The sequence below is a fragment of the Natrix helvetica genome (genome assembly GCF_964273705.1).
Source record: "Natrix helvetica genome assembly, chromosome: 1".
Taxonomy (NCBI): Eukaryota; Metazoa; Chordata; class Lepidosauria; order Squamata; family Natricidae; genus Natrix; species Natrix helvetica.
In genome coordinates this window covers 241,035,073-241,062,505 of record NC_138548.1, presented here as the reverse complement: position 1 = coordinate 241,062,505, position 27,433 = coordinate 241,035,073, and the positions used below count along the sequence as shown (strand labels likewise).

Sequence of the window (27,433 nt, the reverse complement as noted above, 5' to 3'; positions counted from 1 at the left end):
GAGAGGGAGAGGAATGAACATCTGGCTCCTGCTTTTTTCTTCGTGCCATTTCTAGATTGTATTGATAATCCTCCATTTTGAGGAAAGCATCTATAGCCAGCCAAAGTCCATAATTAAATACATGTCTTGCTAAATCAGTAAATTTCATATTTTGGTATTTTTGTGTCTTTATTACAATACAATACAATACAATACAATACAATACAATACAATACAATACAATACAATACAATACAATACAATACAATACAATAGTAGAGTTGGAAGGGACCTTGGAGGTCTTCTAGTCCAACCCCCTGCCTAAGCAGGAAACCCTATACCGCTTCAGACAAATAGCTATCCAACATCTTCTTAAAGACTTCCAGTGTTGGGGCATTCACAACTTCTGGAGGCAAGCTGTTCCACTGATTAATTGTTCTAACTGTCAGGAAATTTCTCCTCAGTTCTAAGTTGCTTCTCTCCTTGATTAGTTTCCACCCATTGCTTCTTGTTCTACCCTCAGGTGCCTTGGAGAATAGTTTGACTCCCTCTTCTTTGTGGCAACCCCTGAGATATTGGAATAGATATTGAGAGTCAGTGAGATTTTAACATTCTTCAGAACAAAGTTATTGAAACCTGTTAAATTTGATGATTTAAACCATTTTTATTCTTGAATTTAAATGTCTGTGACATTGTACCCGATAATGTAAGAGTACACCTTGAACAGAATGCCAACTCTTAACAGTCTGATATTGATTAAGAGGAATTGATTATTTTAGATTAGCATTTAGCATTTAAAATAGATATATTTTGTATACGTTTAAAGATTATTGCTCAATTGTAACAGCTATTACAATAGTGGCAATTATAATGCTCAGGGTGTTTTGGGGGGAAAGTGGGGGAAATTTCCTCTCTATTACACACACACACACACACACACACACACACACACACACACACATCATATCAAACTTTTGGATGGGCACATAGACACCCAATTTATAATCATTTCTAGCAATAGTAAAATTGTTTCATTGCAACAAAGGTGATTTAATATTGTAATATCAAAATGATTCCACTGTCATAGTCAGACATGGGCCTTTATCTTATTTTTCTGGCCCTTTCCTGGATCTCTCGTGTTTCCACAGTTCTATACTCTTTCCCATCTACTCATATATCTTTTCCCCATTAATAGCAGAAAATATATTTATGTGCGCTGCTTGGGGAATCCAAGCATGGGTTAACTTTGTCCATTAGCCTAGAGACAGTTATGTCATTGTTGACCACGCCTCCTCTGACTGGGCTGTTCAGTTTTTTAACTCAGTCCAGCCTTAAAGAGACGCAAAAATTTTTTCTCCTCTAGGTTAATAGACAAAATTACCTCATTTGGATTCCCTCTGGGACTGTGATCATTTTCAAGATTGTGACTTCAGCTAGGATCTCTGGTTCCTCGTGGCTCTAGTTGCTGGAACGTGCCTCCTGCAGCTACCTCTTGGTTCCTCGCGACTCTAGTGGTCGCTGGAAAGTATGCCGGATCGTTTGGCAGCGAGGCGCCGGGACATTTGATCAGCAGAGGGTCGGTTCGCCGCCCTCCTTTTACTGACGTGAGGCCGGGGTGAGAGTCGGTTCACTGCTCTTGAGTCGGCATGGACGGCAGCGGCCCACTGCTAGCTTCTCCGCTTGTTTGACCTCTTCGCTGCCACTGGGGGGGGGTTATCGCGCCTGACTGCCAACTGCTGACACGAGGGACGATCGAAGACTGGCGCTCGGTAAGCCTGCCGCGTCAATTCGAGTCAGAGGTTGGTTTTCCCTCCAGACAGAGTAGAACGGCGCCATTTTGCTTGTAATTTGAATTTCGCGCGCTTTGGACTGTTAACGTCAGCCATTTTGGCCGTTAGTTTTTTCGCACCAATTTGCCTGCTGGAAAGGGTGGAGCTTTCTATTGTGCGCTCAATTATTAGCGGAGTGAGTCTGAGCTGCAGAGGTCAGTTCGCCGCCATCGCTTAGTTCCGCAAATCTCCAACGCTCCAATTGTCAGTGGTTCGCCCTGGTGTTAAGTGAGCTTGAGCTTTTCAAATCTCTCCCGCCTTTCTCTTATTGCTATGGCCGATCTTTCTCTTTCGGGGGGCAGCGAAGGGACTTCTAGCTCCCTCCCACTGCGATTGGAGACCCCGGAGCCTAGTACCAGGGCCAGTAGATCTACTACTAGGGCCTCTAAGCACAAGGCGCGCGTACCATCTGCAGCCCCGGACAGGGTTGCGAAGCGCAAGGAGACGGCCAAGACATCGGCCTCTACTGCTGGGCCCACTCCTAGGTCACCTCCTAGGCTGGTGGCCGAACGCCATTCACTTGTACCCTTTGGCCCTATAGTGGGAGTCCAGGGCTGGTCACCTGATCTCCCCACACCACTGGGAAGGGCATCAGTTGAAGGGGACCTAGGGCCCTGATCTACCCCAGACCTGTCTGTGGTAGGCCCGACCACAAGTCATGCCTCCCCACATTCAGAGCCAACAGCCACATTTACCCCTACAGCCACAGGCCTTAGAGCAAGGCCCCTGAATTTAATCTGCCCCCAGAACTTCATAGCATGATTTCTGCCGCTATTTCTCAGGGGGTGGATGCAGAGTTACAACGCAGGGCCCAACGCCCTGTTGCTACCCACATGGCCAGAGACCCTTCCATTTCTCAGGCTGATCCTCCTTCACCACCACCTTCAGCTTACAGTGAAAGCTCTATTCTTGGTGAGGAGGAGGATGGGGCGGCCCTGGAGTTGTTAGACGACGATGGCCCAGGCCAAGATACTCAGGCCTTTTCTGGCTTATTCCGGCCCCCCTTGTTCAAGTCGCTTCTATACAAGGCTAAGGCAACAACCAAGATGGGGGGAGCCGCTACCCAGGCAAGCACGGCTGTGGGCCTGGATTCCACCGACCGTTTTTTTGCAGAACACGTACAGGAGCAGGAGGTCATGCCTGTCCCTAAGCTGTTCCTGGACATGGTCCAGAAGCAGTGGGCCCAACCAACAGCTGTTCCCCCTCCCAGTAATGGGGACAGGAAGCTCTACGCTTCCACCCCTGAATTGGACGAACTCCTACAATTTCCCACAGTAGATCCGCCTATAGCGGCCTTAGCCTCTCCAGTATTGATACCTTCTGAGATTTCGGAAGGCCTTAAAGCCGAGGACCGCAAGGCCGAACTGGTCCTTCGTAAAATGCAGCAGGCGGCTGCCTGGGCTTTGTGTGCAGCCACAGCAGCTTCTTTCATAAATAGAACCTCTCTGGTTTGGTTGCAACAAATGAAGTCTAGGATCCCACCTGAGGACCTACGACTGCACTAGGATGTAAACAAACTAGTGGCGGCACTAGAGTTCTCCTCAAATTCGCGTCCCTTGCAGTTGTGTCTAATGTGGCATCCCGCAGGCTCCTTTGGCTTCGCCATTGGCAAGCCAATATCCGCTCCAAATGGCGGCTTGCCTCTACTCCCTTCAAGGGAGGGCTGCTGTTTGGAGCCGCACTAGATCAGATTCTAATCAAAAATAGAGACAAACGTAAGGTACTCCCCTCAACCACTAGACGCGGGGGCAGGAGACAGCAGCCATATTACAGAAGGCAATCCTTTCGGACCGGAGACTCCAGTTATAACACTGCCCCATACGTCCCGCCCTATTCCAGACCATTCTTTCAGGCGCAGGACAGGAATCAGGACCATCCAGGTAATAGGGACAACAGCAGGCCCGGCGGCCATTTCATGGGAACAATTACCGGTCCTTTCGAAGGTTCCGGTGACTCTCACGAGGGGGATCCCATTGGCGGGGTGCCTCTCATCGTTCGCCCCCCAATGGGCAGAAACCACCTCGGACGCGTGGGCGCTCCAGACGGTGAGGCTGGGCCTCACTCTGGAATTCCTCGCATTTCCTCTGAAGCGCTTCATCGAGTGTCCCGTACCAAGATGCCAGGTAAAGAGACACCTGATGGACTCCGAAACCGACCATCTGATCTCTATCAATGCGATAGAATGGGTGCCCCAAAAACTCAGGGGGATGGCGGGCCATCCTAGATTTGAAACGTCTCAACCTCTACTTGAAATACCAGAGGTTCAAAATGCAGTCTCTCAAGAGCATTCTCGCCAGTATCCGGCAGGGCGATCTGATGACCTCCATAGACATCAAAAGAGGCCTACCTCCACATGCCTATTCACCGGTCGCACTGGAGGTTCCTGCGTTTCCAGTTTGCGGGGTGGCACTACCAATACCGCGCCCTGCCATTCGGCGTTTCATTGGCTCCGCGGACCTTCACCAAGCTGCTGGCAGTGGTTGCGGCCTCTCTCAGGTCCATCCCGATCAGACTCAACTGTTATTTGGACGACATTTTGATCCTGTCATCCTCCCTGGATATGGCGAGGCAAGACTTGCAGACCACAATCGAGGCACTACAGCTCCACGGATTCGTTTTGAATCTCCCAAAGAGCCACCTGCATCCAACCACGTCCCTTCTACATCTCGGGACTGTCATCAACTCCAAGCAATGCATAGTGTCGCGCTCTCAAGAAAGACACCAGAGCCTGCAGACCCTGATGAGTCAAGTGCACACTCAACAGTCTTTTCCCCTCACAGTCATCTCCCGCCTGCTGGGGAAGATGATCTCATGCATAGACGTTGTTCCGTGGTCGAGGTTTCACGCACGTCCCCTCCAATGGATTTGCTCCCCTTTCAGAGGGCTCACACCAGCCATCGCAGACCAAGGTCCGGTTGCCTCCCAAGGTGTTGCGTTCACTCCGATGGTGGACCTCCTCCAAGCTCCTCAAGGGGTGCTTGTTCAAGGAGCCAGAACGTGTTGTAGTAACAACAGAGGCGGGCCTATTCGGTTGGGGAGCCCATGCATTGGACAGGGCGGCTTAAGGTCGTTGGAGCACCCAGGAGTTGCAAAACAGCATCAATTGGCTGGAGCACCGGGCGATCTGTCTAGCTCTCCGAGACTTTCGGGACCTGGTGACAGCCAACCATGTGTTGATCCCCACGGACAATGTAGCCTCCAAGGCGCATGTCAACCGCCAAGGGGGGCACCAGGTCTCAGGCCTTGATGCTGGAAGCGGAACGTCTCCACCATTGGGCAGAGACCCACCTATTATCCCTATGGGCGGAGCACATTTCAGGCACAGCCAATGTGCAAGCGGACTGGCTGAGCAGAACCACGGTGGACCAATTGGAGTGGCAGCTCCACCCGACCCTGTTCCAGGAACTAACACACCGGTTTGGACGACCACAAGTGGATCTCTTTGCTCAGCCACACAATGCACACCTGGACAGGTTCTTCACCAGGTACTACGTCCCGGGAGCGGAAGGCACCAACGCTTTGCGGAGCTCTTGGCTGGAGGGTCTCCTATATGCCTTCCCGCCTCTCCCGCTCGTACCGCTGGTCATACAGAAGATCCTGTTGGAGAAGGCGGAAGTTCTGATAGCGCCAATGTGGCCCAGGTGACTATGGTACGCCGACCTGGTCCATCTCTCGATCTCCCGGCTGTGGAGAATACCAGATGACAGGATAGAGCTGTCTCTATCCAGGATAGAGAGACAGGGGGTTCTCAACCGCTACGATTAGCCATGTGACACGTGAGCGGTCGATATTGATGCGTCAGCATTACTCGGACAAAGTCATCACCACTATACAAACGGCTCGTCGGCCTTCCATGACCCCTATTTATGAGGCCACCTGGCAGGCGTTCTGCCGGTGGTGCCCGACAGTGTCCATGGACCCATTCAAGGTGTCCACCCCACAGGTTTTGGACTTTTTGCAATCGGGTCTGGACAAGGGATTAACGCCCAGCACCCTACGCAGGCAGACCGCAACATTATCGACGGTGATAGGGGGCGCCCATGGCCATTCCCTCGCTCGCCATCTGAGGGTCCGTTCCTTTGTCAAGGGCGCTTCTAACCTCAGGCCACCGGTAGTCCACCGCTACCCTACATGGGATTTGACTCTTGTACTCACAGCTCTCACGGCAGAACCGTTTGAACCCATCCGTACCATTGGGCTTAGGTTGTTGACCCTCAAAACCATCTTTTTAGTAGCGATTACATCCGCTCGTAGGGTCTCAGAACTGGCCGCACTGTTGGTGCGTGAAGACCTCTGCATATTTCATCCCGACAGGGTCATCTTGCGATTGGACCGGTCTTCCTGCCGAAAGTTAACTCCCTGTTCTACAGGGCTCAAGAGCTTATCCTTCCAAACTTTTGCTCCAGCCCGTCGCATCCCCTGGAATGGAAGTGGCATCATTTTGATGTTCACAGAGTGCTCCGCCGCTATGTGAACCGCACAGTGGCGTTCAGGAGATCAGAGGCACTCTTTGTCTCATTTCAACCGTCATCCATGGGACAGAAGGTGTCTTCGCACACCATTGGACGTTGGCTGAAAGCTTGTATTGGCCCTCGCCTACGAATCGCAATCTCGACCTGCACCCAGGTGCATCACTCCTCACTCCACCAGGAGTGCGGCTACCACGGCGGCATGGGCGACTCAAGCCTCAGTGGAGGACATTTGTAGGGCGGCGACTTGGTCATCTCCGTCACCCTTCATCCGCCATTACAAAGTGGACAGATACGCTTCAGCAGAAGCTTCATTTGGATGGCGCGTCCTGCAGAGTGTTGTTGCATCCACGGCCCTTAACCAGCCGGCGTCCCACCCCTGAGACTAATTGCTTTGGCATGTCCCATGCTTGGATTCCCCAAGCAGCGCACAGGAGAACAACCGTTGACTTACCTGAACGGTCCTTCTATGTGCACTGTGAGGGGAATCCAAACCCGCCCTCGGCTTCGGCTGGTACGGGCGTTGATGGTCACTTCAGAATTGCTAACACACACACACACACACACACAAGATGTCTACTTACCTACTTACCGGTTATATGTCTTCATTGCTTCTCTTGGATCGGTTGAGCCTTTGTACAAAACTGAACAGCCCAGTCAGAGGAGGCGTGGTCAACAATTACATAACTCAGTCTCTAGGCTAACGGACAAAGTTAACCCATGCTTGGATTCTCCTCACAGTGCACATAGAAGGACCGTTCAGGTAAGTCAACGGTCCTTTTAATGGTTCCCCATAGCTTATTTATGAGCTTATTGGTTAGAGCAGTAAGCTCAAACCTGTGGCCTGAGGGCCAGATGCGTCATTTGCTGGCCATGGCCACCAATTTAGCGAAGGGGAAAAAAGTCGCGATATGTCACGTGATGACAACGTGAGTTTGACTGGGTTGGAGCATAGAATGGGCAGGACTTGGGAACTGCATAGAAAATGCCTATAGATTGCATATCTGTATTTTAAATAATCAAAAGTTGATTGATTATATACATTAGGCATTTTGCAGGATACATACATTGTATAGGCTGTTTAATAATGATTTGGATTCAATATAATAATTGTGTTTTTGTGTGTATTCTTCACTCAGGTGTTTTCTAGCGTTCAGAGATTCGCATTGTCCTTCATGAACCTTTATTCTGCTGGAAACATGCTTTTCCGAAACTGGATTGCTGACATATATTGCTCACCTGAGAGTCTGTTTTGCATTAATATAAACTTTAATTTAAATTCTATCGGTAACCTTTGTGGAACTGGAGATGTGGCAGACGTTCTGCCAGCCATGTGCAGGAAGATGGAGAGTTTTCTGGAGAGGTGGAATCAGTTCATGTCTGAGAAGCGATCCAAGTATTTGTATTTGAATTATTACATGGCTGACCAGCTTGTATATTTATGCAAGGAGCTTGGTTCACGGAAACCCAGTGAGTCTTCCTTAATGATGCTGTCCTTCATAAAGCACAGCTGCAGTAGACAAGATATTGAAGAAGTCTCCAAACTAGTGATACCTGAAATACCAAATAGTGTTGATGTAATGTATAAACTCCCGGCAAGTGGAAGAGAGTTGACTGAACACCTGGAGGAAATGTGGGAGTCCTACATGGAGAACATGGGCTTATTTCTTCCAGATTGCTTTGATATTGAAACTCTTGGTAGATTCCTATCTAATTTGGCAGATTTGGAGAAAAGGCTTGTTGTGCGAGTATTACCACACGGACTTCATAGTAGGCAGCCCAACCTCATTCTCTGCCCTCGCTCTGAAATTTTGGTTTCCACAATTTCCATCTACATGAACAGTCCAGAAGAGATGCTACCCTCTTACGATGAAGTTTTATTGTGCACACCACAAACTAGCTACGAGCAAGTGGAATTGTTTATAAGGCGATGCCTTACTCCAACTTATAGAGAGAAGAAGATTTATGCCTTACTCTTTGCTGATGAGTTGAGTTATGATGTTAGCAAGAAGTTAGAGGAACTATACCAAAACCTTCATTTAAAATATAGCAGTGACTTCCGTTTAGTGATATTCTGCAACTGTGAGAGAGAACACTGCTATATCCCCTCTGTTTTTAGTAATTTCATCATTCACATGACCCCTCTTCGGCCCCTAAAAGACATTCAAAGTTACCTTGGGAAGCATTACAAAGCCACTCAGCTTGGAAATCCATCAACTTCCATCTTCAAGAATAACATGTGTGTTGGGATTGTATCTTCTGAAAGAGCTGGAATGGGTGAGAAAACCAAGTTCCCATCTTGGAAATATAATCATAGTTTAGCAAGCAAAGAACAACCCATATTAGAGTAATAGTTAATAATTAATATTAATCAGGGTTCTTTATAACAAATCAATTTCAAATCATGTACTACTATGTTAGTAGTACAGTACTAGCAGTTGATATTTAAGTAGTGCTATAGTTAACTAAAATTGTCATTTTAATTAACGTAATGTTCTAAACTTCTTGTTCACTACACTGGAAAACTAGAGAAAAAAAAACTACATAAAAGTGATGTCAGAGATCCAAATAGCATCCCAAAGTAAACCAGAGTCCAAGGCAAAATATTGCTCAAAGTTCCAATTTATTAAGAGAGCCATGTTGGCACATCTGGGGAAACCCGAATCTGAAAGCTTCCTGGTTTTCCCCACCTAGTTGAAAGTTCAAGATCTTGCCCCCACTCCCACAAGTCCATCACATGGTCCAGTCTCCCACTGCCATGCTGGCAGTTCCACCCATCCAGTTCTGGTCAGGTGCAGAGGTGCAAAGATAAAGAATGACCTTAGCTTTCTAGAAAGAATTTTGTTATGGCTACATAGCATCTAACTCCATACAATGCCCCCTCCTACTTTCCCACAATAGAAAATGCATAGTAGAATAATAGAAAGTGTGGCAGGCCAACGATCCAAAAGAGAAGATGGCTGCAGGCCTGACAAGTGACAGATTAGAACTTATTTACATTATTAATTTATTGATCTGAGTTTATTACAGCTGCCCAAATCAAAAGCTCAGAAAAGAAATCAGAATCTCCAGGTTCAATTCCCCCTAGCAGTATTTTTCTGCCCACCACAATTTATTCTGAATTTTATTTTTAACAGGATTAGTTATCTTTGATGTTCCCTATATTTTCTATAGTAGTTGCTAGGCATTTGTATAGATTATGTGAGTTCTCGGTCGCAAATGAATTAGGTATTTTATTTTTGTTTTTCCTGGCAAAACCTTAAGTGTTTTTTTTAACTATAGGAAAATCTCTCTATATAAAGAGAATGCATCAGAAAATGGAAGCACAATTGCAAGAAAACGGAGTTCATTTAAAAACTATTCGGCTGATTGATCCCCATGTGAATGAGAGAAAAATCCTGACCTCTTTGTTTCCACTCCTGGACCAAAAGTACCAGAAACAGCCCATCATGGTGCATTTTGATATTACTTCTTCTGTAAGTATGTCACAGTTTTGATTGAGGGGATTTTCTTTTTCTTCCAATACATCTTTTGGTGAGAAGATATACTGTATTTTTCGGAGTATAAGACGCACCAAGTTTTTGAAGAGGCAAATTTAAAAAAAAAGTTTTTGAAGTCTGCAGACCTCACCAAAACAGCCCATTTTTCATGAAAATGAGCCTGTTTTTCATTTTAAAAAAGGGCATGAATAGCCTTTAGGAGGCTTGTAGAGTGTTCCGGGGGGGGGGGGGGGTTGCAGCAAAAACAGCCTGTTTTTCATGAAAACAGGCCCATTTTTCAAAAAAAATGGCATGCATAGTCTTTAGGAGGCTTATAGAGTGCTCCTGGGGGCTGGGGGGGGGGGGGGAGGAATTGAGCAAAAAAAACGGTCCGTTTTTCACTCATTTCTGACCTCCCCAGCCCCTAGGAGCACTCTGAAAGCCTCCTAAAGGCTATGCACGGCCATTTTGGTGAAGGGGGCATGGTTTCTGGAGGCAAAAATGTTGTATTCAGTGTATAAGATGCCCCCAGATTTTCAGCCTCTTTTTCTTGTCTTATACTCCAAAAAATATGGTACTTATATCTAGAGGAGGAGCATCCCTGTTTATTGGTGTGGTCCTTATGTTTCTGTATTCTTCCAGGTTCAGACTGGAATTTCAGAATTTTTGTTCAAGCTCTTCATCTTACGGTATCTGGAAGATGCAGATGGGAAAATCTGGCTTCGGAAACAGTGCCACCTCTATGTTGCAGAAATTCTGCAACCACCCCACTCACCAAAAAAACAAAGAGGATCTGTAAGTACATCCAGAGGCATAGAATATATATTTGCTGTGTTTTTAGTATTTTAGAGTAGAATTTTGAAACTGGTTTGTGGAATCCTAAAAGTCTCTAAGGAAAAAATAGGGATTTAGTTGTGCCTACGAAGTGACTTAAGGAAAAACTCTACAAGGGACAGGAAGAAAAACACCTCCCTACAAGAGGTTAAAGTGAAACTCTCTACAAGGGACTGAACCTTTTCTCTCTCCATGGATTCTTAAAGAGATTTTTCCATAATCTCTTGCAGCAAAGCAGTAATTCTATTCATGGTAATTCCAATTCTGCAGTATTGACAACCCTTTCCCATAGTACAAAATTAAAACACCGTGGAAAACCCTGGAGCTTGTGAAATAGGAAAATATTTTTTAAAAAAACCTTTTGATTGTATTATAACTCCTTCCTTTTCTCCCTCTGGTTTATTTTCAGAAATTTCCAGGGTTGAACTACAGTTTCCTTGATGTATTCCCCCAAATAACTTGCAGATCTCCTAAAGAAGTACTATGCAACGGTATTCAGGAGGATTTATTTCATGACAGCAGTGATCCTGGAGTAGATCAAGGAATGTTCTGCAGTGAAGCTTTTCAGAGACCATTCCAGTATTTGTTACGAGAAAACAGACGTGAAAATCTTGATGCGTTCAAGTATAGAAAAGGCTCAGTGGAAGGGACTCCCGGAGAATGTCTACAACTGTTCTTGATCTACTGTGGAGTGATTGATCCTTCTTGGTCGGAACTTAGAAACTTTGCTTGGTTTCTTAACCTTCAGCTGAAAAATTGTGAAACCTCTGTTTTCTGTAATGCTGCTTTTGTCCAGGACACTTTGCAGGGCTTTAAAAATTTTGTGGTCAAATTTATGATTTTAATGGCAAAGGATTTTGCAACTCCTTCCCTTAACATTTCTGATGAAAGCCCTGGAATGCAAGTTTTCGAAGGGGTTACTGAGGAAGCCCTTGCTCCATTTCTGCTCCGGAAAAAGTGGGAATCTGAACCCCATCCATACATATTCTTTAATGAGGACTGTGTATCTATGACTTTCATTGGCTTTCATCTCCAGCACAATAACAACGGCAGCATTGATGCCATCAATCCTTTGAATGGCAATATTATCAAGAGAAATGTCATGACCCTTCAATTGTACATGGGATTAGCTCTTCAGAGAGTTCCATTCAATATAAATTTTGATGCACTAACCAGAGCTGAGAAAATTGAGAAACTTTGCATGGTCTTGGGGATCCAGTGGCCAACCGATCCTGATGAAACGTACGAACTTACAACAGACAATATCCTGAAAATGCTTGCCATTGAAATGAGATTTAGGTGTGGCATTCCTGTTGTCCTGATGGGAGAAACCGGCTGTGGAAAAACCAGACTTATAAAATACCTGTGTGAACTGCGTAAGAGTGGTGCTGATGCTGATAATATGAAGCTTGTCAAAGTTCATGGAGGTACCACAGCAGATGCAATCTATGATAAAGTGAGGGAAGCTGAAAAAATGGCACAATACAATAGGTTTAATTATAAGTTTGACACAATTTTATTTTTTGATGAAGCCAACACCACAGACGCGGTCAGCAGCATCAAGGAAGTGTTATGTGACCACACAATAGAAGGACAGCCTTTACTGCCCAACACGGGTTTACAGATCATAGCTGCATGCAATCCTTACCGCAAACACACACCAAAAATGATCCAGCGCTTGGAGTCAGCTGGACTGGGTTATCGTGTCAAAGCAGAGGACACCAGCGAAAAGCTTGGTTCCATCCCCCTTAGGCAGCTTGTTTACCGTGTTCATGCACTCCCACCAAGCATGATACCTTTGGTGTGGGATTTTGGGCAATTGAACAATATCACTGAAAAACTTTACATAGAACAGATTGTGCAAAAACTTGCCAAGTCGATCACAATGTCTGCTACTGAGATCAGAATGATTACTGAGGTGCTTTTTCAGTCACAAACCTACATGAGACAGCGGAAAGACGAATGCAGCTTTATCAGCCTGAGAGATGTTGAGCGTTGTGTGGAGGTCTTCAAATGGTTTCACGGCCATAGTGAACGTCTTATTGAACATCTGGAGAAGTCTCTGGAAAGTAATCCTCCCAAAAGTGTAATCCAGAGAGACAGAATAATGTGGTCTTTGATTCTTTCTGTTGGTGTTTGCTACCATGCTTCCCTGGAACAGAAAGAGGCCTACTGGAGAGTTATCTGTGAAATATTTCCAGAACCATATGATAATGAAAAAGTCGTTCTTGAAGAAATTAGCTTGATTCAGGATCTTTTTTTGAGTGGTGTGCCCGATAGGCAAAGTATAGCAAAAAACATGGCTTTGAAGGAAAATGTGTTCATGATGGTAATCTGCATTGAACTTAAAATCCCTTTGTTTCTTATTGGGAAGCCGGGCAGCTCAAAATCTCTTGCCAAGACCATCGTGGCTGATGCCATGCAGGGTCAAGCAGCCTATTCTGACCTTTATAAGGAACTTAAGCAGATCCATTTGGTGTCTTTTCAGTGCAGCCCACATTCAACCCCTGAGGGGATCATAAATACATTCAAGCATTGTGCTCGTTTCCAGGAAGGGAAAAACCTTGGCGAATATGTCTCTGTGGTTGTATTAGATGAAATTGGATTGGCAGAAGACTCTCCCAAAATGCCTCTGAAGACCCTTCACCCTCTCTTAGAAGATGGATGCATTGATGATGATCCACTTCCTCACAAGAAGGTTGGCTTCGTTGGGATATCTAACTGGGCCCTAGATCCAGCTAAGATGAATCGAGGCATCTTTGTATCTCGTGGAGACCTGAATAAAAATGAACTCATAAAAAGTGCAAAAGGTATTTGCTCTTCAGAACCTTTGTTGCTACAGAAAGTTGAGCGTTTCTTTCCTATCTTTGCGAATGCATATGAAGAAATTTGCAAGAATCAAACTAAGGATTTTTTTGGATTGCGTGACTATTACAGTCTTGTCAAAATGTTATTTGCTTTGACAAAAAATTCTAAAAGCATACCAGGTCCCCATGAAATAGCAGAGGTGGTTCTCCGAAATTTCAGCGGCAAAGAAGGCGTTGAAGTCTTGGATACTTTTATGTCTAAGATTCCAGAAGGAGGAGATGAAAATTATAAGGATATCAGTACAATTGATTTAGTTGAGCAAAACATTTGTAGCAATTACCAGGAGGGTGAATGCCGATATCTGTTAGTATTAACAGAAAATTATGCAGCGCTTCAGATTCTCCAACAGCGTTTCTTTCGAGATGCCCAACCAGAAATTATTTTTGGTTCCAGCTTTCCCAAAGATCAAGAATACACTCAGATTTGCAGAAACATAAACCGAGTCAAAATTTGCATGGAGACTGGGAAGATGGTGGTTCTTCTCAACCTACAAAACCTTTACGAGAGCCTCTATGATGCCCTCAATCAGTATTATGTCCAACTTGCTGGTCAAAAATACATTGACTTGGGCTTGGGGACCCATCGAGTGAAATGCAGAGTGCATCCCAAATTTCGACTGATTGTCATCGAGGAGAAAAAGGTGGTGTACAAACAGTTCCCCATTCCATTGATTAACCGGCTTGAAAAACACTATCTGGATATTAATACTGTACTGAACAAGTGGCAAAAGACCATTGTGGAAGACTTGAAGAAATGGGTGGATGACTTTGTAACAGTTAAAACAGAGAAATATTTTATGGGTCAACAAACATACAAACCTTCTGATGTTTTTATTGGCTACCATTCAGACTCTTGCGCTTCAGTTGTGCTGCAGGTGACAGAAAATCTGAAAGAGTCTCTTCCTCCTGCACAGCGAAGCCAGGAAGTGCAAGAGCAGTCCGAGATGGTCCTCTTGAACTGTGCCACCCCAGATGCTGTTGTCCGTCTCAGAGACTCTAAGCTGGACTTTTTAAGAGATAGCTTGGCTAAGATATACTTTCAGCAACAGCAGCATACTTCCTTTGCCGAATTTTTGCACGGATGCCTTCGGTCAGACTCTGGAGGCCTTACAGTATTTATTGAGGTAAACTGCAATTAAATGTTATTTCCTATTATCCCCCCCCCTTGCGTTCCCCTTTTCCTCATATTCATAAAGATAGTGAGTTCTGATATGTGGCAAAAGTTGCTTAAAGACAATTTTATTAATATTTTTTATTGAATGTTTTAATACTCAAATGCGCAGAAATGGATAAAATGACAATAGAACTAAAAGAAAGAGAAGAATCAGACTTCTATAAAGTATGGAATAAAATGTATAAGTGGCTAGAAATCAGAAGCCAAAACAGAAAATAGGGAATATAAATATATGGTGATACAAATAATGAATATTATTAAAAGTGTTAATAGGACACGGTCAAAGCAATAGGAAGGCAATGCAGAAGGGAGAACTATAAAAGCTAAGCAGGAAAGCCGATATAGAAAGCTGTAAAATTATTGTATATTGTTATATATGTTCTGTGTTTTTTTTTCTTGTGTCTTCTTTACTGTTTTTAAAGCTTAAAGACAATTTTAAATTGCTCCAAATTAGAATGCATTTCTATTATCCTTAAGAGTCAGGGCTGGTTACTTTATATTTTGTTTTGGGGATCATCGATAGAAACAGCTTTTAAGATTTAGGTCTATTTTGAGACACTTTAGATGGATAAAAATAACATTAACATGGGGAAAAATAATAGTTTTTACCAATTCCAGGCTGTTGAGATGATCCTTAATATGATCATACTTGCAAAGCAAACTTGGTTGCTTAATAGGTTGTAGAAAATGGCTTGTTCTGATGTAATCACAACTATTCCAATAATATTAATGTAGAAAGCTTGTGTGCTTAAGTGAGGGAAGGATATACTTATGGGGCTACTTATGATCTGGATTTAAACTTCCAATGGTCTTCCCCCTGCCCCCATACATGGCAGAACTTTGGGTACTCGGAAACACAGAAATATTTATGGCTAATTGGTCATGTGGCCACCTGTTATGAAGATTTTACCCCAATCCGGCACTTTTCAGAAAAACAGTGCCCATAGCAAATCATTGATTTGGTTAATGACTATTGCATTCATTTAACCACGGATTCTCTTAAAGACTGCCTCAAAAAGCATTGTAGAATTTGTTATGATCATCAAGAATAGGAATAGGAATAGGAAAAAGCAAAGAGAAGAGTAGAGTAAGTAGAGCAGAGCAGAGCAGAATAATAGAGTTGGTTGGAAGGGACCTTGAAGGTTTTCTAATCTAACCCCCTGTTTGGGCAGGAAACCCTATTCATTTCAGACAAATGGTTGTCCAATCTCTTCTTTTAAATTTCCAATGTTGGAGCATTCAAAACTTCTGAAGGCAAGTTGTTATATTGATTAATTGTTCTAACTGTCAGGAAATTTCTTCTGATCGTGATGGGCAGGCTCCATTACAGTTGTAACTTTAGGACTACCTGTAGCCAAAACTTGCTATAGTTTCTTCTTATATTAGTGAATTGTTATTTTCAAGAAATTTGGATGTCTGCTGTTATATTATATGCTTTGGATTTACCCTGAGTGCTAAAAGTCTTGAAATGAAAAATACATGCAGGAGATATTTATGATACAGAAATGCACTTTCTTGTCAGAATCCCAAGATTCAAGAAGACTCTAGCTGAGAAAACTGAAAAAAGGTTTTCTCTTTCAGAATGTTTTTTCTAGCATCTCCATCTCTGGCAGAAAGGTTGAGAAACCAGTGTTCTTTTTTCAGTGTAAGAGTCTGGAATGATTGAAGTAGGACATAACTTTCTTTGGAACAAACAAAGGACTATTTCAGTACTATTTCTGAGTAATAGAACAAAGGAACTTGCTGATACAAATTTAGATAATAAATAAATAAAATGTTATTAATGAATAAAATGATTCTAAAATGATTAGAAATTACCTGATCTTTTTGTAACCAGCTAATTGGTAGCGTCACCCAAAACCAACATGGGTAGCCATTGTTTAATGACTGCCTCATTTAATGGTCATTTGTAGTTATGATGGTGATAAAGAATATTCACATTTATGATTTTCATAGGTGTGTAAAGCAAATGAAAGCTGAAATAAGCTCATAAGCACAATCAAGGTTTCACTTAGCAACTGCTTGATGACCAAGTTGCTGTTCCTAATTGTGATGGTTAAACGAGAGTTACCTATATGTGTGGGGGAATGGAAGGGAAAAATATTTCCACTTGGATAATAAAAAAACGAGATTGCATGGCCATCCTGTGAAAAAATTGTTAATATTTGACAGAAAAAACTTTTGTCTTCACTGTTACAGATGACAACCTTCTCCAGACTCCTGACTGCAGCAGACACAGAGATTTTGGAGGCAGAATTGCAGCATAATTCAGACAGCCTGAAAGTTTTGTTCTTACAACAATTTGACACAGAGTACTCATTTTTGAAGGACATTCGGTGAGTTTTCCTCAACCACAATGATTACAGAATAATGCAGATTTGTATGTTCCTTTATATCTTTTTTTTTGAAGTGGCGTAAAAGTGCTTGTAATGAAATAAACGATTGATAGAATAAATTTCATAAGATAGAGGAGTTTTGCAATTGAATTGAAAAACATAAATTGCAGGATTGCAATAATGTTATGTTACTGTTCAAACTGCTCGAGTGTTTGGAGAGATGATATTGTTTTAAATAAAGGTCTGGATGTGAATGACCTATTCTTTCTGCAAAAAAGCCCATTTAAACATTTCTGTATTTTCTCAGGAATTTTTTTGCTGTGAGGACAGATGGGAGTAAAATCCTCATTATTCAGACTGACTTTGAAAATGGATCGCTCAGTGCCCAGCTCATTGCCTCAGCCAGGTAAGTCGCCAGTTAGATAAAACTACTCGATAAGCAATACTGAGCATATAATCAATTAATAGTTGGCGTGTTTAACCATATTTATAAGCCAGTCAAGTTCTTAGATTTTTACATAGTCCGATAAATACTCCAGACCAATATTCTAATTTCACAGAGAACCATGTGGATCTATTCGTCATCTTAGTACCATATATCAGAATGAGGTGCGGGAATAAACTTTGTCTGTGCTGAAATAACGGGAGCTGTTGGGCAGGTGAATGCTTTAACTTCACAAAAGAATGTCACCTGTTTCTCTACCCTTACAGGTATTCAGCTGTTAATGAAGTCAACAAAATACAGGAGAATCAAGCCAGGGTGTTTATAATTTTCATCACTAAGCTGTCACGAATCGAAGGAGGAAGTTCCTACATAGGATTTCATGGAGGTTTGTTGGCTTATGTGCAAGAATTACAGAACAAGGTGGCTGGAGGTCTATTTAAAGGGGCTGCTATGGCATCAAGATTGCTCCCTGCTTCCTCTCACAAATGGTCCTAGCAGTGCAAGTTACAGATTACTGCAGTGTAGAAAGAAATGTGCTTTTAACACAAGGCTACAAATAAGATGAAAAATGTAATATGTCATATTTCCTAAGTTGTATTTGGACCCCAAATCTTTTTGTGATCCACAGTGCACACTCTGAAGAGATCACAAAACTTTGGTGACAAAAATTGCTGAAAATCAGTAATGTGATTTCTTGCCGTATTTAGTTAGGAAACATGAAAACTATATGTTGTTAAATAGGTTTTAACACGGTTAATGTTACCCCTCCAGTTCTGAGTCTCTTGAAGTACAAAAGAAAAAGAAAATTCCCTTTGCCATTATTGGACCTCAGTCCAATAAAAAATTAAGCTCAGGCAATATCCTATATGTGGCATGTAATATATAGGGAAACATTCTTGCTTAAATTTAGTCAAACTCCTGATCTGGATATATACTATTAATTTTACTGCTAGTGAATATTCCTCAAGTTTGCTCAGTCATTCATATTTAGATATCCATTATGCTATTCCCTTTTGTGATGAATGAATTTATGCAAAATGCAAGAAACAAATAAAACAAGGCTTAAAGGAAAACCAACTCAAATCAATTTTTAATGGCCAAAGGGCCATCAAAAAAGTCAAAGGAAATATAACATACAAAAAAAAGGAAGTGTAAGTAAATACATGTATATGATATGTATATGTATATGTATTCTAGGCGGGACTAGAATTCACAGTTTCCCATTTTTTTGCCTCATGTCTTAACCACTGGACCAAACTGGCTCTCCGAATAAAGCATCTCTTAATTTTGGAGGGTTTTTCTACTTCATGTTGCTATAAATGCAAAACCTATTTTTCCATTTCTTTTTCTTAATAGAAATGCAAATGTATACAGGTAGTCCTCAACTTACAACCACAATTGAGCCCAGAATTTATGTTGCTAAGTGAGAAATTTGTTAAGTGAATTATCTCCATTTTACGACTTTCCTTGCCACATTTGTTAGGTGAATGACTGCAGTTGTTAAATTAGTGACATGGTTGTTAAGTGAATCTGGCATCCCCATTGGCTTGTCAAAACATGGCAAAAGATGATCATATGACCCTGGGAGATTGCAACTGTCATAAATACATGTCAGTTGCGAAGCATCTGAATGTAAGTCACATGACCATGGGATGCTACAACAGTTATAACTGTGAAAAATGGTCATAAGTTATTTTTTTCACTGCCGCTGTAACTTTGGATGGTCACTAAATGAACTGTTGTAAGTCAAGGACTACCTGTAATAAAAATAGTATACCCCTTCAGCAGTGGTGAGATTCATTTTTTTTTTACTACTGGTTCTGTGGGTGTGGCTTGGTGGGCATGGCAGGGAAAGGATACTGCAAAATCTCCATTCCCTTCCCATTCTGGGGCCAGCCAAAAGTTGTATTTGCCGGTTCTCCGAACTACTCAAAATTTCTGCTACTGGTTCTCCAGATTCTGTCAGAATCTGCTGAATTTCACCCCTGCCCTTCAGATTTTTGTAATAAGTTTCCTCTAACTTTTCCATGATTTGTTTGGAGGCTAACATATTTGTTGGCTTCCCATAATCCTGTCCTTGCCCCCCCCCCTTCCCTGAGACATTTGATTGATCAAACTGAAAGGAAGTATTTAACTTCAATATTTAGTACAATATCTGCAAATTAATTTAATGAAGGCCCTTGCTGTTACATGGTAAAAGATACATTATTGTACTATCCTACCCTTCCCTGTGTTAGGTTAAGTGGTTTTCCTCAGAAATGATTAATGGGAATGAAGGTAATAGCTGTGAAATATCATCTGTTGTTTTTAGGGCTGTGGCAGTCTGTGCATATTGATGATCTAAGAACCTCCAAGGATATGACCTCTGATATAACATCCCTCAGAAACATCACCATCAGCCAGCTGTTTTCTGAAAATACGGGAGAGTCTGCAGAGAATCCTGAAAGTAAGTTCAACTATATGTTTATGTAGTGCTTAATTCCAGCAGTTCGTAGTAACTCCCATCATCATTTTTAGAGTCAGGCTGTATTCCTATATGAGAGTTTCTTTATCATTGTAGCTGCAGGGATGAAAGAAGAAGAAGAAACAGAAGAGGAGATGGAGGTGGAGGCGCCACCAATATCCGAACCAGAAATATTTGTAAGTCTTAATATGCATCACTAATCTAGTTTGATTGTTTCCCTTTGATCTAAGAGCAAATTAGGTTCTTTTTTGTAGCAACTTGCTTTTTTTGTTCAGTGGAATCGATTATAGAAATAACACAACACACGTTTCACATATTTGTATCTAGATATTTATGATATCTGTTCTAGCCTTGGGATGATCCACACATTTTGCTCTATTAGAGTTACATGCGTAATCATCTGGTATAATTAGAGTAGGATTCCTATTTGTGATCACGCCATAGGGATCACTATTTGTGATCTTTATGGTAGCTCCATTAGCTACAGTTTCAGAAGATTCTATAGATGGACAATAATGCATGACCTTTCAGTAATGCAAAGGTCTTCTTTCATGCCTGTTTTCTCTAGAAATAGAAGTTTCTGTAGGTGGGTGCCTACCTCCCTAGTTGCTAGTGCTGCATTGTTTTTATTTTACTAAGGTGTTTATCCAGGCAGGATCTTTTTCTTTCTCGATACCTGGATGATTGTTTCTCCCTCTGCTCCCAGGGAGAATCTAGAAGTGGGCATCTTAGAGCACCAGAGCCTTATCAAATTCTTTTGGTTTTTTTTTTTTTTTTTTGGGTGGGGGGGCTGAAGTTGATGAAAAAAAGGCTGACATAATTTCCTCCTGTTGTATAGTGGAAAAGAAAACAGTAGAGCTTTGTAAAACAATTGAAACAATTGTTCTGATCCCAGGGGTGTGTGATGAAATGCTAGTCTGACCACAAGACAAATGTCCTGGACACCAAATGGCTCTGTTTCAAGCTTTCAATTTGAAAAAGCTGTTTTGCACTTAGAACTTTTCCATTAATAGACAGCACTGTTCTGACAATACTGGGAAAACCTATTTCAAATTTAGAAGTATTTCAGATTATTTTGCACTGCTAGTGGAAAAAAAAACTTGACATGCAAGCCGTAATAAAGTACAGCATAGTTAAAACAATAAACAAAGTAACAGACACCGAAGAAAATTTCTAGAAACCCTCCAGCCTGGACGGGAAACATAATGGTCCTGGACACTTGCATTATTATCTCATACTTTTGAAGTGTGACACTCAACTATCAAAAGACTGTTCAGCTCAGTTTAATCAGATGCTCATTCACATCTGATAGCCATAGAGGAAATTATTGTACATTGTCTCAGGATATATACTAAAAAGGTTTTTTTTCCCCTTCTGTGCCTGGAAAGTCTAAGATTTTGGATACTACCATTCTCTTGAGGAGTTGTGTTCAAAGTGCTGTCGGCATGCTGAGAGACCACAATGAGGATGCCGGTCGTAGCGCTAAGAGAATTGAAATTCTTCTTAGACTCCTGTCTGAGGAAGATACCCTGCAAGGTATATAATATACAAGGAGTATGATCTTTTGTTAAAGTGAAATATATTGTGATACAAGTTCCTCTTGCTAGAATGCCCAGGTTACGGAATATACAATAAAAAGCTGAAATAAAGGATCGGTTTCTGTTTTATACTTTTTAGAATGTATTTGCTCTGTCAGTGATTGTGTTTGACTAGACCCCATAGAAAATCAAAAGATGAGAGCTTGCCTTTTTCCTACAGTTCTTTGGAAGTGTCAAGTGTTTGTGTGTGTGTGTGTGTGTGTGTGTGTGTGTTGAGAGAAAGTGAATGTGTAGGAATTCTATAGAGTAGAGGAATCCTGCAAAAGTAGAAGAGTTTCAATTTTATTCACGGCTGCATAATGACTCTTCTTCCCCATTTCTAATATTTATTTATAGCACACCTTTACCCTCGCCATTAGTAGTGGTGAGTTAAGTGGCATTGCTAAGTAGTTACCGTATTTTTCGCCCTATAAGACGCTCCGGAATATAAGACGCACCCAATTTTAAAGGAGGAAAATCTAGAAAAAAAAAGATTCTGAACCAAATACTATAGTAAAATATTTTATATCAACTGTATAAAGTTAACAGCAGTTTAAGAACAATTTTATGTCAACCATGTAACACAGGGGTGTTCAAACTTTTTTCAAAGAGGGCCAGATTGGATGAAGTGAACATGCTGGAGGGCCGAACATTTTTCCGAACATTCTTTGAACAATAACAATTAAATGCAAATGAATTATTTTATGCCAAGTTAATTGCAAATTGCATACTTTTCATTTCATAACATTAAGATCAACTGACAGCTGAGTTTTCACAATGTATCCATCTTTTCCCTGAAGACTGGTGTTTAGTACATTCAGATGCTTTCTTTCCTCTTTCCCTCTTACTTGTCTATCCTTCCTTCCACCCTCCCTTCCTCCTTCCCTTCCTTCCTGCCTCCCTTCCAGTTCCCTCCTTCCTCTTTCCTTCTGCCTGCCTGCCTTCTTTCCCTCCTGCTTATCTATGCTTCCTTCCTTCCTTGCACCTCCCTCCCTTCTGCCTGCCTGCCTTCTTTCCTCTTTCCCTATCCTCCTATCCTTCCTTTCTCCCTCCCTCCTTCCCTGCCTCCCTTCCAGTTCCATCCTTCCCTCCTTCCTTCTGCCTCCTTCCTGCCTGCTTGCCTTCTTTCCTCTTTCCCTCCAGCGTGTCTGCTTTTCTTTCCTTCCTTCCACCTCCCTTCTGCCCTCCTGCTTTCTTTCCTCTTTCCCTCCTACTTGTCTATCCTTCCTTCCACCCTCCCTTCCTCCTTCCCTTCCTTCCTGCCTCCCTTCCAGTTCCCTCCTTCCTCTTTCCTCCTGCCTGCCTGCCTTCTTTCCCTCCTGCTTATCTATGCTTCCTTCCTTCCTTACACCTCCTTCCCTTCTGCCTGCCTGCCTTCTTTCCTCTTTCCCTATCCTCCTATCCCTCCTTTCTCCCTCCCTCCTTCGATCTCAGGAGCGAAAGCCTTTGAATGAAGTTTGATCCGGAGAGATTTGGGGGTGGGGTGGAGAACGCTAGATGGGACACAATCAAACTTGATTCAAAGGCTTCGATTTGATTGTGTCCCATCTAGCGTTCTCCACCCCCACCCCCAAATCTCTCCGGATCCGGAGAGATTTGGGGGTGGGGGTGGAGAACGCTAGATGGGACACAATCAAACTTGATTCAAAGGCTTCAATTTGATTGTGTCCCATCTAGCGTTCTCCACCCCCAAATCTCTCCGGATCCGGAGAGATTTGAGGGTGGGGGTGGAGAACGCTAGATGGGACACAATCAAACTTGATTCAAAGGCTTCGATTTGATTGTGTCCCATCTAGCGTTCTCCACCCCCACCCCCAAATCTCTCCGGATCCGGAGAGATTTGAGGGTGGGGGTGGAGAACGCTAGATGGGACACAATCAAACTTGATTCAAAGGCTTCGATTTGATTGTGTCCCATCTAGCGTTCTCCACCCCCACCCCCAAATCTCTCCGGATCCGGAGAGATTTGGGGGTGGGGGTGGAGAACGCTAGATGGGACACAATCAAACTTGATTCAAAGGCTTTGGCTCCTGAGATGGTGCGCTGCCATCCAAAATGCTATTACTACGATCTCTGCTGCCTGGAACTGCCCGAGAAGCGGCAGGTAAAGCGGGCGCTGCAGCGATCGTGGTACCAGCATTTTGGATGACAGCGCACCGATCTCAGGAGCCAAAGCCTTGAGGCACCTTTCATTTGCAGGAGGAGGGCAGCTTAAAGCAGCGCCCCAGCAATGTGAGGAGCCGCTGCCACCGCCACCACCGCCTAAGCCCTCTCGGGAGCCCAGCCGAGCGGGAGCTCTGAAAGCGAAACCTCTCTCCTTTCCAGCCATCACGATCTCTGCAGCCCCCTCTTTGCCTGCCCCATTTTCAGATGACCCAGTGGCTACATTCGGCTTACAAGACGCACTCAGATTTTTACCCTCTTTTTTGGAGTAAAAAAGTGTGTCTTATAAGGCGAAAAATACGGTAATACAAAACAGAAAAGAAATAAACTGATATTTCTCACGATGGGTGAGAATGCAAATAATTCTTAAATAATCTCAAATTATTGAAGGTAATGACCAAGGTTTGTAAGTCATATAGCTCTTCTTAGGGAAGCAAATATATGATTTTATGTAGGATCATCAAACAAAAGACTAGGAAATGTTAATTTTGATTCAAAAACTGAATTACCCATCAGTACCTTCTTTCATCTTCTTTGAAATACAATTCTAAAAAGTGGCTATAAAAATTTTATACAAATAAAAATTAGGCTGTCCTTTCTTTTTTCCTCCCCAGGCAACTTCCTGAAGATTACAAAGAGCCGTCTTACTTACCTTTTGAAAAAACAGGAAGAGAATTCTTTCAGTATGAAAGAGTGGATGTTCCGTGAGGCCTCCAACCTTAATGCCCTCCAGGAAGGAGGAACATTTAGGTATAGTGTATAGCAGGGGTGTCAAACTCGATTTCATTGAGGACTGCTTGACAAACAGGGTTGTTTGTCCTAGAGGGTGGGGGCTGAGTGGATGAGGCCAGGGTGAGCATGACTAGCTTGATGTCACTCATGTCGGGGGCCTGTGGTGGCCAGAGTATTCTGCCAGAGAAAACAGGGCTCCAGATCTCTCTTTTCGGCTGTGACAGCCTCCTGCAACCCTCTCCCAGTGAAAATGGAGCTCGTGAAGGCCGCACACGGCAGAGGCATCCGTCATGTTTCTAGGGTGGCCCTATGGACCAGATCTAAGCATCCCTCGGGCCGGATCCAGCCCCTGGGCCTTGAGTTTGACACTTCTAATGTATAGATTAGGCATTGAATTCAAGTACTAATCAAGTACTCTGGAGCCACCTGTTCCACCCCCCCCCCACTCCAAACTGGTTGCTCAGGTTGAAATACTGCCTTTAATCCAAATATGGCAGCTTCTGGGAGAATTGCAATTTAACAGATTTAACTGGTTAAGTCTTCACTTATTGAAGTTTTAATCTTTTTCAATAATAAAATATGCATTTGGGCATTTAAAAATTTTCTCTGAAGTATCTTTAATGCACTAGCACACCGATGGCGAGTCTTTTTTGGCTCGCGTGCCATAAGGGGGGGAGTGCAGGGGGGTCGTGCGCGGGCGTGCCACACCCATAATGCAATGCGCGACACCCCCCCCCAGTGCGCATGAGAGGTGCTCCAACCCATTTTTGCATGCTTTTTTCGCCCTCCCCAGGCTGCAGAGGCTTTATAGGAGCCTGGTGAGGGCGAAAACAGCCTCCCCCCCCCCCCCCGGAGGCCCTCTGGAGGCTTCAGGGACTTTCAGGAGGCTTCCCTGAAGCCTCCGGAAGATTAAAAATGACCTAACGAACAAACCGGCCCTACGGACAAACCGGAACTTCGGGAACAGACTTCCGGTTTGCTCGTAGGTGCATTTTTAGTCCTCCAGAGGCTTCAAGGAAGCCTCCTGAAGGTCCCTGAAGCCTCCAGAGGGCTTAAACCAACCCTACGAGCAAACTGGAAGTCCGTTCCTGAACTTCCAGTTTGCCGATAGGGCCGTTTTTTTGCGCTTCGGAGGCTTCAGGGAGATGTGAGGGACGCTCTTTTCGCCCTCCCCAGGCTCTTATAAAGCTCTGGAGCCTGGGGAGGGTGAAAAATGGCTTTAAAAAAGGCTGAACTCAGCTGGCCAGCGCGCGCATGCGCCCTGGCCAGTTGACCTGACAAATGGCTCCACGTGCCACCTGTGGCACGCGTGCCATAGGTTCTCTATCCCGGCACTAGCAAGTTAAACAAATCAGCTGAAACAGAAAAGATGACCTTTGGGTCTGGGTTCTTTAGAATTTGAGATGCCATGTTGTGTGCTTTTCCTCTCTTGTTTTATATAGACGCACGCTGTGGAAACGGATCCAGAGTATGGTGACCCCACTTCTGGCCTACATGGTATCTATTTTGGACAGAGATTATAATCTGAATTTGCTGGTCAAACCAACCACAGAAGATTGTGTGAAAGCCTTGTGGTTATTCATCTTCAATGAACTAAAACTTCTAGACATCCCTTATGTCATGGGTCAGAGCAGGTAAGCTGTGGGAAGAAAGTGGGGACGAGGTTAAGAAACACATTTATTGATCACAGAGAAGTAAATTGAATTTGAAGTAAATATGAAAAAAATAATGTGGTATATAGCTATGATGTGCCATTCTGGTTTAGCAGTTCATTTTTCAGTGAGCATGACTTATTTTAAAAAATGGTTCATGAAAACTTTATCCCAGTTACCACCACTGTTGAACATAGTTAAAAGATGTGGGGGGAGAAATCTCTCCAATCACTAACATTTTAGTAAAAGAGTGAGATAAGCAAAGAGAGAGTTTCAGCAGAACAAATTGAAACAGATTTATTTTAATTCTTTTAATCTTTTAATTTTAAACCTCCTCCATGTGTATATGTATATTTATATTTATATTTATATTTATATTGTACTTATTACCTGTTATGTGTTGAGTGGACTGTACACCGCCCCGAGTCCCTTTTTGGGAGAGGGGGCGGTTTAGAAATGCGAAGAATAAATAAATAAATAAAATAAATATGCTATGTTATTTCTTTTCTTCAAACTATAGGAAATGCACCACCATATAATCGTCAATCCATTCAGTATCGGTCTTTAAACTGATCACATTTTTTATGTGTAATAAGTTAAAATGCATCTCATATCTTGCTTGACCTTTTTTTTTTACATGAATACATTCAAAATATATTGAAAAAGCATCTGTTCATATGAAATTTACTTTATCTTTCTTAGTGCTCAAACAAAACCAATTCAGGTGCAGAATGAAATGGAAGTCACTACAGGGGCTGGCAATAAAATGCCTTTCAGCTGGAGGATAAAGGATTATTTGGAAGATCTTCGGGTTCAAGCACAATATGTCACTAAGAATGAAGGTGAGAATATCGGGGAAATTAAAAAGAGGCCCCTTTGTTTGAAAAACATGGGCAAATTTGGCTCAAAGCAGCTCCTATCGTTTGTTTTTGTTTTTTAAAAAAAACCTTTTCTTAGTTTACCAATACAATATAGAAATACAAAGGGAAAAAACACATGGAAAAGTAAGAAGAGAGGGAGGTGGAAAGAAGGGGATATAGTGCAATGGAAGAAAAAAAGATTCTCTTTAGCACAGTTGAAGGTAGCATTGCAACCACAACTTTTTGCTTTTAAACAACAGAGTATGTACAAGCCATTTCTAGAACACAATAAGCATGTCTAGTTTACAAAAACAGAATCAAAGTTTCATTTTTCCCCCCTGTTGTAAACACAAAATCCGGAAGCAATTTCAAAATAGAGAGAAATTAAATATAATCTCTTATTTGGATAAAAGAATCGGTTTAACCATCTCATCTTCTCTTTGCTGTGGGGAATAATATACATTCTCATATTTTCAAATCTAGTCCATAATATTTAACAAACTTTGGAATATTATTCAGCATTACTTAAAGAACTGGCAGACATGCGTATACATACATGCTCCTTTTATACAAA

General features: G+C 42.7%; 1 protein-coding gene across 3 annotated transcripts in view; it reads left to right on the top strand.

Annotated features, from left to right (window-relative positions):
• Positions 1–27,433, top strand: part of RNF213 (ring finger protein 213) — a 128,498-nt gene that overhangs the window by 55,237 nt on the left and 45,828 nt on the right. For all 3 annotated transcript variants that reach the window (XM_081936989.1, XM_081936988.1, XM_081936987.1), the window contains 13 exons: positions 7,417–8,554; positions 9,560–9,753; positions 10,399–10,551; positions 11,000–14,581; positions 16,831–16,967; positions 17,275–17,373; positions 17,679–17,797; positions 19,724–19,858; positions 19,973–20,052; positions 21,265–21,412; positions 24,230–24,365; positions 25,790–25,981; positions 26,702–26,841. In XM_081936989.1, coding sequence (XP_081793115.1) covers positions 7,417–8,554; positions 9,560–9,753; positions 10,399–10,551; positions 11,000–14,581; positions 16,831–16,967; positions 17,275–17,373; positions 17,679–17,797; positions 19,724–19,858; positions 19,973–20,052; positions 21,265–21,412; positions 24,230–24,365; positions 25,790–25,981; positions 26,702–26,841 — 6,253 coding nt within the window. The remainder of the gene's footprint in view (positions 1–7,416; positions 8,555–9,559; positions 9,754–10,398; positions 10,552–10,999; positions 14,582–16,830; positions 16,968–17,274; positions 17,374–17,678; positions 17,798–19,723; positions 19,859–19,972; positions 20,053–21,264; positions 21,413–24,229; positions 24,366–25,789; positions 25,982–26,701; positions 26,842–27,433) is intronic.